The sequence below is a fragment of the Lissotriton helveticus genome, chromosome 11 (genome assembly GCF_964261635.1).
Source record: "Lissotriton helveticus chromosome 11, aLisHel1.1, whole genome shotgun sequence".
Lineage (NCBI taxonomy): Eukaryota > Metazoa > Chordata > Amphibia > Caudata > Salamandridae > Lissotriton > Lissotriton helveticus.
Window position 1 is genome coordinate 1185016709 of NC_136072.1, and position 17953 is coordinate 1185034661.

The window sequence follows — 17953 nt, forward strand, 5'->3', positions numbered from 1 at the left end:
CTTTATACACTGCAATTCCTTCTTATTGAAAAGTAGAGACAGTAAGTCATTCTTACTCATCAACAAACCATCTTAAAGGAGTGGTGTGGTGTGGCTCACTGGTTAGAGGCGGCAGACCTGGAAGCAGGAGTCGGCCCAGGACCAGGGTTCAATTCCCGACGCGGCAGGGTCGTGGGCCAGGGTCAGCAGACTCGATAATTCTCGCCTCGATGCCTACTCTAACCAGGGGTCCCACTGGGCATTAGCTTGCCTAATCTCCACAACGGCCCCCTCAACGCCGGGGATGCCTGGCTTCACCTTGGAGACTCCCAGTAGGGACCATCCCACAGGGAAAGCCAGGACGGGTTCCCCAGTGGTATACCGCGCCAGGATACTCCGGTAGTAATTGAGCGCGTTACAAAACAGCTTATAACATAACATATTCACCCTCCAAGTCAACCATCTTGTTTTGTCATCTAAATCCGCCCTCCCCTGTGACGAGCTCCAAGGTGGAAATTAATGTTGACTACTTGAAGTGGGTTCTACTTCTGCCGGTGTATGATGGATCTCCATGGAAGAGAATGAGCCAATAGACTTCAGCATCTTCTGACTGGATTTAGCCCTTCCTCTAACTTAATGTAGAGAATTCTGACTTTAATGTACAAATATTCTTCTAGCTTTAATTCTACATGGAGCAAATATTCAGGTTGTTTTTCTTTCAAAACAAATGTAGTCCTTTCCTGTGGAGCAATAGGCGAATGATCGTCTAAGGCTCTCCCATCCACGGGTAACCAGTAGAGTGACACATCATGTATTTCTACAGATTCCTTCTGGTCCTTTCTTCCCATTAAATTATTCAATATAACCTTAAAATAGTGACTCAGTTTCCATCTTCTAAAACGTCTCACACAGAGCGCAATGTTGAATCCCACTTTCCTTATCAGCTCAAAAAAACGTCTAGTTTTAAATATATTGGCTACTTCTGGAAGGTAATCACTGCATCCATCAGGGAAAGAAAATAAACTTACAAATAATGAGTAGACAACTATGTAATGCCCTGAAGAAGGCTATGACTGATTCTTCTGTTAGTCGAAACGTGTTTATCGTCCTTGCGTGTGTGAATGTCATAGATATGCAGCGCTAATTAAAATCTATGCATAACTTGAGCCTAACATAAACAGCATTAGATAATACTGGATTCATAGATGTCATGAATGCCAAGTACAGACATGAGTCAATAATTGAAAATAAGAACTCTCTAGTATCACTGTTTAGAAATTCCAATATTATTCTCATGGAGTTGATTGTTTAAACAATCTTTGATTATATGTTTAATAATAAACAATACATATTTGAATGTATGTTTAAAAAGTTATACCTGGTTCCTAGAGAGTTATATACAGGGGGTTTCATGGGCTATTTTAGACATATGTGGCCTTGGAAAGCAAGATAGTCCATCAGTGGAATTCCCTCCTTGATAGGGATGCTATGATGGAGTAAATTCCAAGATTGGGTTCGCTCCCGTCAGAAACTGGGTGATTTTCCACGCCCAACACCTGTAAATAAGGCCCTGAAGGCCATTTCTTAGGAATCTATTCCCCTGCTAGACGCTAGTTGGTCAAGCTTGAGAAACAGGCAGCCATGCATAAATTCATGAAGAGCTGATTATCACAGAGACTCCATCTCCTTAATTGACGAGGAAGCCCTCGTGTAGACATCTCCATTCCACAGCACCTGTGCTGTGCACGCGCAGCTCCTATGCGGCCTCTGTACTGCGACTTACCGCTTTACCTGCTGGAGGTCTCTCCATTCCCAAAGGCCTGATCCACCTAGCTGCCACTTGCACCAGTGCACTGCACAGGGCCCTATCAGTGCGCGAACAGTGCATCTAAAGTACAGACCCTCATTGGTGTGACTGAACTACTTGTGTCTTATGCACAGAGACTCTTCTCTGTAGCCCTGCCTTGTGTCTATTGTGCAGCAACTGATCTCTGAGCTGAATCTCTTGTGTTTCTGCATAGGATGCAGAAGCACGCCTTGTGTCTCTGACGTGATGAGCCCATCCGTTTAGGCTCATCTTATGTATGTCGGCCGCACAGATCTCTGTCCTTGTAGCTGCACCTTCTGTGTCTCTGTCCACATATGTCCACCACCTTTGTCTCCACGGTGTAGAGGTCATTGACGTAGTTTCGCCTCTTGTGTTTCTTCTGTGTGGATCCCATCCACGTAGTCATCCCTCTTGCTTCTCTACTGTCCAGTGTCCATCCTCATACGTGCACTGCCCGCTTGTCCACCTTGCTGCGTTCATCTATGTAGCGGTTTGTCTTGTGTTTCTCATCCACAGGCCAAGGTCCGCGAGCTGGAGGAGAAATGCCGCATGCAGAGTCAGCAGTTTAACCTCCTCTCCAAGGAGCTGGAAAAGTTCCGGCAACAAACCGGCAAGATTGACCTGTTGAGCGGGACCTCCCTGACCTCCTCCGACGCCCTCGGCTCCTCAGGCAAAGCCCTGTCCCAGTTCATGAATGGAATTGCCACCTCCATAGGTAAAGGTAAGAACCACGACAAGTTCCAAGGTGGTGCCAGGCCACCTTTTTCAATCATAAGTGAATGTTCTAATCGAGATGTGTCAACACATGCCTGGGAGGAGAGGTCCATATGCCAGGGCCTCCAGCTCCAAGGGCAGAGTTGATGGGATCAGGAGATGAAGAACCAGAGAACCACACTCAACAAAGGGGCAGAGCATGGCTCATGATTGTGACTTGGGTATGTGTGGTGGATCTTGATGTAGGGCCCGATTCACAGAACTAACTTAAGACAAAATCCTAAACTTACTACCATTTCGGTATTCACAGAAGGCACTTACTTATTTCGGTATTCACAGAAGTTAGGAGTCCTAAACTGAGAAAAATCCTAACTTTAAGACTTTCGGTATTCACAGAAGGCATTTAGGAGTCCTAAAGTTAGGACTCCTAACCTCTGTGAATACCGAAATGAGTAAGTGCCTTCTGTGAATACCAAAATGGTAGTAGTTTAGGATTTTGTCTTAAGTTAGTTCTGTGAATCGGGCCCGTAGTCTCTTTCTGGTGTATCCTCGGTTCAATGATCCAGGAGGTTCCTTCTCAGCAGCCACTGAGATGTCCCTTGAAGGGTAAACAACCTTTACAACGCAACTTTTACCACGCAGTGCCTTTACGACGCAACTTTTACAACTCAAACCATTACAACGCATTGCGCTTGGGGGCGCTCTAGGATAGGGAATATATTTAATTTACTATCCAACACCTTCCCTACTATCCACGGGGACTGGAGTTGGAATAGTAAATTAAATAATTCACTATCCAGCGCCCACAAGCACTATGCGTTGTAAAGGTATTTGTTGTAAATACCGCGTTATAAAGGCATGCTTGGTTAAAGTATGCGTTGTAACGTCATAAATCCCCCTTGAAGAGATGAATTTTCAGCGTCTTTTATAAGTTGAGCGATAGGACACGCCTGACCCGTGGCGGCCATTGCTGGTGATTTTGCGAATAAAGCACGAGCGGGAACCTCTCCTGGTCTTTTTGTTTCTGTCCTTCTTGGGTTCTTGTTGCATTGGCGTCTTGCAAAGGTGAGTTTTACTTTGAGAGGGGAAGGGTTTGGTTGCTACTGCCTTGCAGGTGATACAGCAGGTCATGGTGTTGGAAGGTGTAGGCACATGAGTAAAGATGGACACCCCTCTCTGAACTCCCAAGGGTATTTTGGGAGGCGGACAGTGAAGTCGCAGTGCATTTAGAGCCATTCGGGAGTCGTCTGAGGGGGTGAAGATGAGAGAATTACTGGGGAGCTGCAGGCAGGTTTTCTATTCTGTCAATAGAGCAAATCTTATTGTAAGTGAGAGATGGCAAAAAAAATGTGACATCATTGGTTAGAGTTGAAAAACTGGGAAGCTGGAAGCAGGAGCCGGGCTGCAGGTGTATGTCAGTGTCCCACAAGACCCCCGATGGATTTTTAAAAACATTTGCCACAAAAGGGACATTTACACCCCACACCTTACACAACGGGTGGACATATCCAATAATAGTGAATGGATAGAGCCACTTCACAAGAGGGTTGTGCACTACCACCATCTAAAGGCGAAGAGTAAATTCTATGGGGAGGTAAACCCTTATGTCACTACCACCATCTAAAGGCGAAGAGTAAATTCTATGGGGAGGTAAACCCTTATGTCACTACCACCATCTAAAGGCGAAGAGTAAATTCTATGGGGAGGTAAACCCTTATGTCACTACCACCATCTAAAGGCGAAGAGTAAATTCTATGGGGAGGTAAACCCTTATGTCACTACCACCATCTAAAGGCGAAGAGTAAATTCTATTGAGGAGGGAAATCGTTGTGCTTCTACGACCATCTAAAGGCGAAGAGTAAATTCTATTGAGGAGGGAAATCGTTGTGCTTCTACGACCATCTAAAGGCGAAGAGTAAATTCTATGGGGGAAATAAGAAAAGGAACCGAGTGTCTGGTCATGTTACTGCATGCAATGTTGCAGTTTATGCCCCCTTTCCTGCTGCTGGAATGAAAATCCCTACAGTAACCTACTCTTGCTGCTGGGTTTCCCTCCTGGTTGTCCTCTGAGCTTGCCTTAAGCACCAGTGTGTGAGTTAGACAGAATGACAGCATGGACCGACGTTTTGTCGCGGTTTGAAGGCATGGCTCAAGTGTAATGTTCTCGGTTAGTGTACAAATGTACAGTATAACTAACTGTCAGTGCAAACAACACTATTTAAAAATCATATTTGAGCTTGGACACGCACTTGCTGCTTAAGTTTTTGTTTTTGAACACTGTCGTTACAAAGCTGTGAGCAGTGATCTGTGAAACTGTATGTCTCGGGCCCCCACGAAAGGACCTCATGGCCCAGTGCTTGCTTGTAATTGTAAATGTTATGTATATAGTGCTTACTACCCCTGACATTGAAGACGTCGAAGCGCTTTGCAACAAGTAGCATGCCACTCCGAAACCCAAGATTAGAGTTAAATCGAAGATGAGCAAGATTTTCTTCTTATTCCTCATGAAGTAGTTGTGATACATTTCTTCTCTTTACTTCTTGTGCGTTTAGAAGTGTCTGAGTAGAAACAGATTAGGAAAGAGGGTGTTGTAAGGATTAAGAAAGGGGAGTTGTTGTTGGGAGTAGTGGACATGTGCACCTGCTAGTTGGGTGAATTGGATGGAAATGGGGGAAGTTTGAAAAACATGTTTGAGAGTTCATAGTAGTCAGAAAGGTTTGGGATGGGTCTGAGAGAGGAGGGATGGGACAAAGGTTGAGGGGAATATTTTATTCTAACAAATTAACGTATACTTGCAGATGTAAGTTGGACTCTTAGTCATGTTTTAGTTGCAGCCGTAAACCCCTCCATATATATATATACACCTATGTACACCGAAGCCGCATTATTTACATGTCTGATATACTCATGTATCTTGTGGCGAGTATACAGTTTGTCCCCTTAAATGAATGTATCTGTTCATAACAGGAAGCATCGTGAACCGCCTCGTCTCCATACCCCGGAAGCATGGTTTGTTCTCCTCCGCATAGCACCCCCTGCACGTGTTCCTACTTTGCGTAAAGTAGTTCCTAAGTCTGCGATAGAGATTGGTGGAGGACTGAAATGCATCCGACACAGTTTGCATCAGCCTTATGATTGGGAGTGTTTGACCTAAATACTGCCTGTGAGCAGGGAGAATGGGGCTTCCTGAGGACAAACACACGAAAAGCCTGCGGTGAAGGCGCGGTTCCTCACCAACCTCTCTCGCCACTCCCAACAAACCCTAGCAAGTTCCAGTGCTTTTTCTGTGATGTCACTGAATGCTACCATTCTGCTCAAGTAGTGACACCTATGGCCCCCACTGGAGCGCGCATATCGGCTGTGAAACAGATTGCTTCAGTGTTTACTGATCCAAAGTATGCCTTTGGAGTGGACCACATCTTCTCGGCTCCTATGGATGCAAGGAAGGGTTTTCACTTCAGGGCCCCTCATATATAATGCTGTATGCAATAGGGTGAATATTTGTTTGTATTTTATTGTAAAATGTATACACCGCTTACTACGCCTATGTGGGGTAGTGAAGGGCTTGTCTATATTGGTGGCACACTACACCCTGTGGAGTGTGTGGTTGGAACTGAGTTGTCTTCATTTTTGGTGCTGTGTGGGAGGCGTTTCAGTATCGTACATGATGACCACCGAGGTGTAGTTCGATTGCTATGGAACGCAGCGCTTAGCAGTGTGAGAGACAGGCACGCAGTTTATGGTTTTCAGTATACTGGCAGCTTCGAGCAGCTCTGCAGGCCCTTTATGGCATGTCTTATATCCATCGTCCACTCAGCTGGATACTGCAATGGGTTGTCCATCCTGAGATATTTTGTATAAATGTTATGGTCCCGAGCATGCAAGCAAGAAATGGTGGAGAGGTCTGCCGGGATGGACTTAGTTAATATCATCCTATATCTGTTTGCCATTGTGAGCTGTCAAGAGGTGGTCGCAGTATGTACCTTGTTTAGACCTGTAGGTTTGGACTACATTAAAGTCCCCGCTGGCCAGCGGCAAGTGCCAGATCTCTTCAGTTATTCCACACCTGTTCAGTTGGCGACGGGTTGTTTACTGCTGTGGACTGGTACAGTATGAGGCCATGGGCGGGACCCGCAGCAGTCCTGTCTTTTGTGAGCCTAAGACTCCGAAGCAGAATAAGAGTTTTTTGTGCAGCCTGTGGGAATTACAATCAACTGCCCAACCGACGATCGCCCGACGCGGACTCTTGAATTTTACACCAAGTTTCCTTTCCCATCACCACCATTCACTTGGTCAATAATGGAGCAGCTCGGTCTCTGCTATCAATTGTTTCCTATTGGACTCCCGCACATTGTCAGCCTTGATCGTGGCCACCTTCTGCTAGAGTAGTCATTGGTTGTCTGACAGAATATCGAGGAAACAAATATCATGTGGTCAGAATATCATGTCAAAAATATTGAGGACCAAAATATTGAGAAGTGCAACAAGGTTATGTTATGTTATGGTATGTTGATCTGTATAGCACACTAATCACCCAAGAGGGTATCCAGGCGCTTGGGCAAGGAGCGTAGGTGTGTGGTCCCAAAGATCTTTACCCTCTTGTGGAACTCAAGAAGTGAGAGGAGGCTCTGGTGTGTTGAGGGAGGTTGGTCCATGTCTAGTGTGCAATGTAGGAGAACGAGTGTTGGAAATGGGATCCCCGGCTGGCCAGGGCTTTCGCCAAAGTCAGTCAGAGACCACCACCCCCAAGTCAGGGCAAGGGAGTTACACGCCAAGATAACCCCTACTCACCCTCTAGGTAACGTGGCGCGAGCAGCAAGGCTAAACTTGGAGGCGATGTAGGCTAAGTATTTGCGCACGCACCCCAGCAACAACAACCAAAGGCCCACCACAAAGGAAACTCCACACAAGGTTATATAAAAATAGCCTTTGTATTACACCAAAACACATTAGATAAAACACACACTTTACAATGTGCCAGAGGCACGGGCAGAATTTACAGGGGATATGTACAAGACAGGGCCACCTGAACCACTGTCAGGAATCAGAAGTAGCACTGTCAGAAATAGCACTTAGAACATAGAATATAGCACAAAATAGCACACAACCAGTAATCACTGGTAACCAGGACCTCACTAGCACCACCTGTACTAGGGAGAAAACAACCACCTACACATCACAATACCTGTGGGGGTGGAAGCACATAACACATGATGCAATGCATAACATTCATTCAGAGGTGTAAGGGAGGAAAACACATGATGCATCACAATACATTCAGAGGTGTAAGGAGTACAATTGCGCCAAACTCACAAGTCACCACCTGTGACTGTCCATGTGTCCCAATGTCAGGGCCTAAACGTGGCAGTTGCCCACAAAGTGCTGGGCAACTGGTGCAGGGAAAGTTAGGGCAAAGTTGGAGCCTCTCTGGGCTCAAGAACCACCACTGTGGCACTGCGGAGCCTCTCTGGGCTCCTGGACAAGAACTGGTGCCCTGAGCCTCTCTCAGGCTCTTCACAAGAATGGGCAATGAGCCTCTCTGGGCTCGAAAAGCAAGGAAATGCCCCCTCAGAGCCTCTCTGGCTCAAAGAACAAATGGCCCCCAGGAGCCTCTCTGGGCTCCTCCACAATTAGCGCCTGGAACCTCGTGGCGCCAACAAACAAATGCCACCTTGGACCCCTCTCTGGGCTCCAACAACAAGGGTGCAGCCTCGCTGGGCTGTGGGGGCCCCTCACGGGGGACCCTCGAGCAAGTGGGGTGCTTCTGGGGTGAGTCCCCCCCTCTGGGGGACTCGTGACGCAAGGTACGCCCTGGGGGAGCGGCCCGCTGTCAAGTGGGGCCGCTCGAGTAGAGGCAGGGGGGGGGAGAGGGTGCGCGACCTCGCGCCTCTCTCCCTAGCCGGCTTTCACTCACCGGCTGCTGGGCTTCTCACTCCCGGGCGGCGGCTCCTCCGCGAGAGCTCCCGCTCCTCGGGGGCTTCTCCACACTTCGCCTCCGGGGCCTCGAAGGTCCAGGACTCTTCCTGGACGGCGGGGCTCCTTTCCTCTCGTCTCTTGTCCCTCCGCTCCTCCAATGACGCGGCAGGGGGGGCTCGACCGCCTGGGCCAATCCCAGCGCGGCCGGGCTATGACGCGCCGGCTGCTTCCTCAGTCTCCCGCCTGGCCTCGTCAGGTGGCAATCCGCCTGACTTCCTCTGGGGCCGCCAATGGCAGCGCGGCCCTGGGGGTAGGGAGGCGGGACTTCCGGGTCGCCGCGGGCAGCGCGGCGGCTCGCTTCTAGGCAGGCAGGCGGCTTCCCAGATGATCCGAGGAGTGGGCTCCCTCGTAGATCAATAAATCAAACAAATATGCGGCGTGGGCAGTCGCTCGAGCCGCGAAGTGCAGGGTGGGCACCTGCCTTACAGAAGCGCTCCCAGGCGCTGCTGGTCAAAATCAAGCGCTCTCAAGCGCTAGGGGGGCACAAACCACAGCGCTCCCAGCGCTAGGACGAAATAAAGCGCTCCCAGGCGCTAGGAGGAATCTGCAAGCGCTTCCAAGCGCTAAGAGGCAATTCCAGCGCTAGAGGACAGCCCAAAGTCCAGCAAAAGTCCTTTCAAGGGGCAGGGGGCAAGGCTGGGCCCAGAGCCAGCACACTGGGTCTCCAGGCAGGGAGACACCCCAAGTGGCGGTCCTCTGGCCCAGCAGCAGCAGCAACAGCCCCCTCAGGATCCTGGAAGAGAACAACTTCAGTGGGGACGCAGCCCCATTTTTATACAGTGCATTCCTTTGTTCAAGGGTGTAGAGTGGGGGCGGAACCAGTCGCAGCTGGTTCTTGAGTACTCTGTTTACCTCAACCACCCTCTCTATTCACTGGCAGGGCTTGGGTCATTAGACACACCACAGGGGGGCGGAGCCAGCATTGTGTGGGGAAAACCCAGCCCATCCAGGACACAGGTACACTCCTCCCACACATTACTCATGCAGATCTCCCACTCACCACCGGGCAGACCCATCCAGACTTCCTGGAGCCTGGCATGCCAGCCAGCTCCAGCCAATCACACGCCAGCACCCTCACAGCACACGTACAGCCATGTCTAGAAATGGCGCTTCGCTACTAGACACATACATGCTGCATACACCGTTGCGCAGCATTCACTCACACGAGTTCACACATACCAGACTCAAGCCTGTACACCCCACGCATCAGGAACTACCAGGGACACATACATTCCCCATGCATTCCTATGGGCGGGCAGGCCTAGCTCAGCACATGCACTCAGAGTGCGCACGCACTTTCCACTGGGACACAGTGAAAGTGCGCAGAATCCAAAAATCACCATCTCCAGGTCACCATTTCAAGCAAAAAGTCTAGGGGTGAACCTGCCCTAAGGGCCAAAGTCCAACATAACCCCCTTCCAGCCAAAACGCAGGGGAGACCAATCACCACCGTGATGGACTTCCCTGCTTGGGGCGATAGAACACGGACGCGGGCCCACAACTGCAGGGACACCCTCCTGTTCTATGCCACGGTGAACCCATGGGATTCCTTCTAAACACACTGTCTGGACCAACTGGGCTACCCCACTGGTACTCCCAAGTTGTCCGCGGCCAGGACCAGGCCCTGGGCCACCCAGGTGCCACTGGTCCATGCCAATTCGCAGAGCGGGGGGTAGTAACCCCTGGCACATAGGAGCCATTCTCCACTCTTCCTGTCTGCAAGACAGGACTAGACTGCCACTGGTTCTCCAGCCTAGGGCCTACAACCTCAGGCGGACCAGGAGTCTCAGGGAAGGCTCTCCTCCCCTTACCTCTTCTCCTAGGGTTCCTCCTCCCTCTGCGAGGGGTACCCCTAGAACGCCATTCCAACCCAGGGCTTATCCACTCAGGTTGCACCGGGGTCAGAGGTGGGCTCTCCCACCCTCTGCACCCCTTTCCAGAGGTCTGCCCTCTCCCACCTGGAGAAGTTCCTCTGGAAGAAGAACCGGTCAGGACACTGGTTACAGTCGTCCTACCCTTCAGGTCAGGCCGATCCTGAACCTGGCCTTCCAACCTCTGGTCTAAAACCTTCGGTGGAACAGTTGCCTGGCACTCCAGGACTTCTGGGGACTCACACACAATCCCCCTGAGGCTAACAAATGACACATCTGTTGTGTGATTGTCTGTCTGGCGCAGATCTCCCGCCCTCTGTCCACCTGACAGTGCGTGACGATCCCCCAGACCAGAAGTGGTGTTACCATGGTCACTACACGGGAACCTAGCCCAACTGGGTAGTCCCTGACCCACTGGTCCTTCCACTGGGGAACTCCCCCAATCACTCCTCACTCTGGACTCCTGCACCCTCCCTATCGGAGCGGTACTGCCAGACTCTAGAACCACAGGAGCTCTGGTTACAGACGCTCCAGGTCCTCTACTCACTAGGAGATCCTCCTCAAATGGATTAACAGGACAGCCTAGGTCCCCAACCTGGTGTTCCCTCAAGAAACCACCCAGGTTCTGAGACAGGGCTTCGGGCCTCTGGGGGCTCTCAGCCACCCACTGACTCCTGCTCCACTGAGCCAGGCAGTCAGCCCCTACACCCTTCTCACTAACCAGGGACCTAGCTGGGCTACACTGAGCCTCTTCCACCACGCTGGGCTGGAAGATCCCTGACCCACTACTTTTGGAGTCACTCACCAATGACTCTACAGAACCTCTGGTCCCTTCCCAGCGGTCTGCTTCCTCTGCCAGCTCACATGGTTCAGACAATCCACACCCTAACAGGTGTTGGCGCAACCCTGGTGAACAACAACTGAGCAACTGCTCTCTGAGAAACATATCGAGCAATAGGTCCCAATCACATTTCGTGGGCTCCCGTACCCAATCACACAGGGCTCCACAACAGTCATCCTCAAAGTCTTCCCAAGACTGATGAGACGGTTTCCTAAGGTTCCTAAACCTCAACCTATTCTCCTCCTCTGGGGAAACAGGAACCATACTCTGGGAACTGGGACTTTCTAGACTGAGATTTAAATAGCTGCCACCACTGGACCCAACCCTCCCTGGGGGATCCAGAAACTCAACACTGCGCGCAGGGGATAGTCTACCCTCCAGAGCTACTTCGCCTCTGGGGGAGGCCCTCTCAGCCTCCTCTATCCTTTCCTGCGCTAAGACCCTCTCGGTCTCTAGCTGTTGCTTCTTAACCTCCAGCTGTTGCTTTCTAATGCCCAGCTGTGCCATAGCCTGGGCATGCTCCAACCTGAGCCTCTCTAAAGCCAGCTGGTGCTCCCTTTCTCTCCTCCTATCTTCCAGCTCCTCTGGGGACAGGGAAAGGGATGAGGCGCTGCCTCCTACGCTGGACCCAGCAAGGGACTCCCTATCTATGGGGTCCTCACTATCTGCTGGCGTCCCTGTGCTATCATCTTCTTCCTCCTCCTCAGACTCTTCAGGGCTCCCCTCTGACCCACCACCCTCATGGTGTGAGACCCGGGCCCTCTCCGCACTGTGCTCACGCTCCCAGTCCTCCTTCTGCCATTGGATTAGGTTACCCCTAAGTTGGGACTGGGTGTCTGACTCATTCACTGCAATGTCTCTCTCTTCGCAAAACTCTCTCAGTTCATGCAAAAACAGACCCCAGACATTAAAAGCAGACTCCATCTTGGCAAGATGCTCACAGACACGTGCAACACAAGGGACCTAGCAATCTGAAGTAAGAGTACACAATTCCAAAACTTCCACACTCTCCTTATCAAAGAGAACTCACTCATGCGTCCAGGAAAACACACCATTCATCCACACACACCCTCCCCTCGGATCGGTAAGGCAGTTTCTACCACCCCTGACTTCTCAACCTGACCAAAAGTGACACAGGTACCAAACTCTGGAAGCAGGGCGGGGGACAAATGTACTGAACACAATTATAAAATGACACTCTTCAGGAGAAGAAACAATGGAATTTCAAAAACAATCCCCTAAAATGTGGTCATCTAAAATGCAGAGTTTTGTGGTATGGCCAGTTACTACTAAGGTACAAGGCAAACACAAATCCTTATCCCACCGCTTGCCGCCAATGTTGGAAATGGGATCCCCGGCTGGCCAGGGCTTTCGCCAAAGTCAGTCAGAGACCACCACCCCCAAGTCAGGGCAAGGGAGTTACACGCCAAGATAACCCCTACTCACCCTCTAGGTAACGTGGCGCGAGCAGCAAGGCTAAACTTGGAGGCGATGTAGGCTAAGTATTTGCGCACGCACCCCAGCAACAACAACCAAAGGCCCACCACAAAGGAAACTCCACACAAGGTTATATAAAAATAGCCTTTGTATTACACCAAAACACATTAGATAAAACACACACTTTACAATGTGCCAGAGGCACGGGCAGAATTTACAGGGGATATGTACAAGACAGGGCCACCTGAACCACTGTCAGGAATCAGAAGTAGCACTGTCAGAAATAGCACTTAGAACATAGAATATAGCACAAAATAGCACACAACCAGTAATCACTGGTAACCAGGACCTCACTAGCACCACCTGTACTAGGGAGAAAACAACCACCTACACATCACAATACCTGTGGGGGTGGAAGCACATAACACATGATGCAATGCATAACATTCATTCAGAGGTGTAAGGGAGGAAAACACATGATGCATCACAATACATTCAGAGGTGTAAGGAGTACAATTGCGCCAACTCACGTAAGTCACCACCTGTGACTGTCCCTGTGTCCCAATGTCAGGGGCCTAAACGTAGCAGTTGCCCACAAAGTGCTGGGCAACTGGTGCAGGGAAAGTTAGGGCAAAGTTGGAGCCTCTCTGGGCTCAAGAACCACCACTGTGGCACTGCGGAGCCTCTCTGGGCTCCTGGACAAGAACTGGTGCCCTGAGCCTCTCTCAGGCTCTTCACAAGAATGGGCAATGAGCCTCTCTGGGCTCGAAAAGCAAGGAAATGCCCCCTCAGAGCCTCTCTGGCTCAAAGAACAAATGGCCCCCAGGAGCCTCTCTGGGCTCCTCCACAATTAGCGCCTGGAACCTCGTGGCGCCAACAAACAAATGCCACCTTGGACCCCTCTCTGGGCTCCAACAACAAGGGTGCAGCCTCGCTGGGCTGTGGGGGCCCCTCACGGGGGACCCTCGAGCAAGTGGGGTGCTTCTGGGGTGAGTCCCCCCCTCTGGGGGACTCGTGACGCAAGGTACGCCCTGGGGGAGCGGCCCGCTGTCAAGTGGGGCCGCTCGAGTAGAGGCAGGGGGGGGGGAGAGGGTGCGCGACCTCGCGCCTCTCTCCCTAGCCGGCTTTCACTCACCGGCTGCTGGGCTTCTCACTCCCGGGCGGCGGCTCCTCCGCGAGAGCTCCCGCTCCTCGGGGGCTTCTCCACACTTCGCCTCCGGGGCCTCGAAGGTCCAGGACTCTTCCTGGACGGCGGGGCTCCTTTCCTCTCGTCTCTTGTCCCTCCGCTCCTCCAATGACGCGGCAGGGGGGGCTCGACCGCCTGGGCCAATCCCAGCGCGGCCGGGCTATGACGCGCCGGCTGCTTCCTCAGTCTCCCGCCTGGCCTCGTCAGGTGGCAATCCGCCTGACTTCCTCTGGGGCCGCCAATGGCAGCGCGGCCCTGGGGGTAGGGAGGCGGGACTTCCGGGTCGCCGCGGGCAGCGCGGCGGCTCGCTTCTAGGCAGGCAGGCGGCTTCCCAGATGATCCGAGGAGTGGGCTCCCTCGTAGATCAATAAATCAAACAAATATGCGGCGTGGGCAGTCGCTCGAGCCGCGAAGTGCAGGGTGGGCACCTGCCTTACAGAAGCGCTCCCAGGCGCTGCTGGTCAAAATCAAGCGCTCTCAAGCGCTAGGGGGGCACAAACCACAGCGCTCCCAGCGCTAGGACGAAATAAAGCGCTCCCAGGCGCTAGGAGGAATCTGCAAGCGCTTCCAAGCGCTAAGAGGCAATTCCAGCGCTCCCAGCGCTAGAGGACAGCCCAAAGTCCAGCAAAAGTCCTTTCAAGGGGCAGGGGGCAAGGCTGGGCCCAGAGCCAGCACACTGGGTCTCCAGGCAGGGAGACACCCCAAGTGGCGGTCCTCTGGCCCAGCAGCAGCAGCAACAGCCCCCTCAGGATCCTGGAAGAGAACAACTTCAGTGGGGACGCAGCCCCATTTTTATACAGTGCATTCCTTTGTTCAAGGGTGTAGAGTGGGGGCGGAACCAGTCGCAGCTGGTTCTTGAGTACTCTGTTTACCTCAACCACCCTCTCTATTCACTGGCAGGGCTTGGGTCATTAGACACACCACAGGGGGGCGGAGCCAGCATTGTGTGGGGAAAACCCAGCCCATCCAGGACACAGGTACACTCCTCCCACACATTACTCATGCAGATCTCCCACTCACCACCGGGCAGACCCATCCAGACTTCCTGGAGCCTGGCATGCCAGCCAGCTCCAGCCAATCACACGCCAGCACCCTCACAGCACACGTACAGCCATGTCTAGAAATGGCGCTTCGCTACTAGACACATACATGCTGCATACACCGTTGCGCAGCATTCACTCACACGAGTTCACACATACCAGACTCAAGCCTGTACACCCCACGCATCAGGAACTACCAGGGACACATACATTCCCCATGCATTCCTATGGGCGGGCAGGCCTAGCTCAGCACATGCACTCAGAGTGCGCACGCACTTTCCACTGGGACACAGTGAAAGTGCGCAGAATCCAAAAATCACCATCTCCAGGTCACCATTTCAAGCAAAAAGTCTAGGGGTGAACCTGCCCTAAGGGCCAAAGTCCAACAACGAGCGACCTCCTATTTTGCTTTTGTGGATGCGGGAGTGTGTGCGAGTGAGAGTGAGGCAGAGTGTAGGTGTCTAGGAGGTTGATGAAAGTGTATGCGGCTGTTCAGTTCATCTAATCCTGTGTTGTGTAGAGCTTTGTATGTGTGTGTGAGAAATTTGGATTGGCTGTTCTCATGAATAAAGAGCCAGGGAAGCTTCCTGAGATGCAGTGTGATGTGGGTGCGGCGTGGGAGGTAGAGTATTAGTTTTGCTGCTATGTTCTGGATGGTTTGGAATCTGTGTAGGAGTTGTTTGGAGATTCTGGAGTAGAGAGTTTTGCGATAGTCCAGCCTGCTGGTGATGAGTGCTTATGTGATAGTCCATTTGATCTTCTGAGCCAACCATTTAAAGATCTTTTGCAACATGCGATGAATGTAGAAGTCGAAGACTGCGTTGATCTGAACCGTCGTGCTGAGCCTGTCAACTAGGATGATCACTAAATTTGTTGCCTGATCTGTGGGTGTTGGTGCTACCTCCAATGGCCACCAGGTGGAGTCCCATTAGGAGGTCATGTTGCCGAAGACCATTACTTCCGTCTTGTCCAAGTTGAGCTTCAAGCAGTTGGTTCGCATCCAGTCTCCTTTCATGGTTATGTAGTTGGTGAAGTTGGTTCTGCTGGTGTTTGTCATGCCCTTCAAGGAGAGGATGAGTTGGGTATCATCCGCGCAGGAGATGACAGTGATGTCTTGTGATCAGACGATGTTGGTGAGCGGTGTCATGTATATGCTGCAAAGGGTGGAACGATCCCTGTGGTACACCGCAGATCAGTTGAGTGCTGTTTTGGTGCTGTGGTTCTTTCTGAATCCTGATTGTGTGTTGTCTAGAAGATGATGACATTCAAGGTGGGTTGTGCGTTGCTTGTTGATGGGCTTCTCAATCATTTTGAATTTATAGAGAGCAGGGGATGGGTTAGAAGTTGCTCAGTTGATGTGGGTTGGCTGTGGGCTTCTTGAGGAGGGCATTGAATTCGGGAAGTTTCCATTCATCCGGAAAGTGGTGGACGTGATGGAGGTGTTGATGATGTGGGTCAAGGTGGTGCTGATTGGTGATGTTCCCAAGTTGTAGATGTGCTGTGGCTAGTGGATGGTCCGCATGAATGGTTGTTCATTTAGTCAGATTGTCGTCCGGGTTGGTAGTGGGTAAGTTTAGCTTTACTATTCTTAACTCCACATCTACATACCCTGAAGATATATATAGCTATATATCATCAAAGTACATATCTGTGGAGTTAAGTATAGTTTAAGTTTTCTTACCCATAGAAACTTACCTTCTCAATATTTTTGTCCTTAATATTCTTGACGCAATATTTTGTCGACACAATATTTCTTCTCCGATATTTTGTGCAAACACCGTAGTCTTCAGCTGATCCAATACACCTGCGGTCTAATGGTATGCATATGAACCATAGTGGTGTACTATCGTAGCCAACTTCCATTTTCTAACTTTAGACCCTGTCACTTTCCACAACATTCTAAGTGTGAACTCTACGTACACCAGAACTGAGCGTGGAGTTTAGTGTTGAGGTAAACGATGAGTCGGCAACAAACACCTGAGAGATGGAGCTGCTTGAATCTTTCTTAGCCACTGTGGTTTCCTTTGGGTACCATTCCATTCCATCCATCTGTAGTGTGTGCAGTTGCAGAAGCAGACCAGCCATATGCAACCACAAATTAATGTTTCCCATTGTTTAGATTAAATCACACATTTCCACCCATTTCTTTTTGTCTTATTAACAAGGATGGCCAGTAAGTTACATTTCTGTCTGAACAGGTCAACTGAATGCGACTCAGACTGTGAAGTGCCTGTGTTGAGTTCAGTCCACTGTAATGCAATGTACTGTAAGTGGAGTGGTGTGGCTCACAGGTAAAGGCGGCAGACCCAGAAGCAGAGGACGGCCCGGGACCAGGGTTCAGTTCCCGACGCGGCAGGGTCGTGGACCAGGGTCAGCGGACTCGATAATTCTCGCCTCGGTGCCTACTCTAACCAGGGATCACACTCGGCAACTCTGGGCATTAGCTTGCCTCATCTCCACAACGGCCCCACACATACGCCGGGGATGCCTGGTTTCACCTTGGAGATACCCAGAAAGGGACCATCTCACAGGGAAAGCCAGGACGGGTTCCCCAGCGGTCTATAGCGCAGAGATACTCCTTCGGGAGTCGATTCTAGCGAGTTAGAAACCCACAATTAATTAATTAATTCATTCATTCATTAAGGTGGATCTGTAGAGCGCTGCTTCTCACCCTTGAGGTTATCTAGGAGCTGAGTATGTGCCTGTAGGCATGTGGCAAAGCTGGGCTTGAATACAGGCAGTCTCGATGGAGCTGCAAGAACACTAATTGAATAGTCCCGTCTTCAGCTTCTTGCGGAATTCAAGAAGTGAGGAGCACGCCCTGATATGTTGGGGAGGTAACTCCAGGATTTGGTGGCTTGGGAGGAGAATGATTGGCTGCGGGGGTGTGCATGTGTGTGAGAATGAGAGTGATGCTGAGCGAATTTCTCTGGTGGGTTGGTGGAAGTGAAGCCGGTGATGGAGGTGTGCGGGTCCCGTGTTGTGTAGTGGCTCGGGTGAGAAGTTTGAACTGGCAGCACTTCTGGATGGGGAGCCAATGGACCTCTCAGGAGTGGTCTGGCATGTCTTTGGCACTGGACG

The 17953-nt window shown here is 50.9% G+C and overlaps 1 protein-coding gene across 1 annotated transcript in view; it reads left to right on the top strand.

Moving 5' to 3' along the window:
* RIMBP2 (RIMS binding protein 2) overlaps window positions 1-17953 on the top strand; it is a 1305415-nt gene that overhangs the window by 814033 nt on the left and 473429 nt on the right. The window contains exon 9 of the mRNA XM_078668014.1: window positions 2324-2528. Within this exon, the coding sequence (XP_078524140.1) occupies window positions 2324-2528 (205 nt within the window). The remainder of the gene's footprint in view (window positions 1-2323; window positions 2529-17953) is intronic.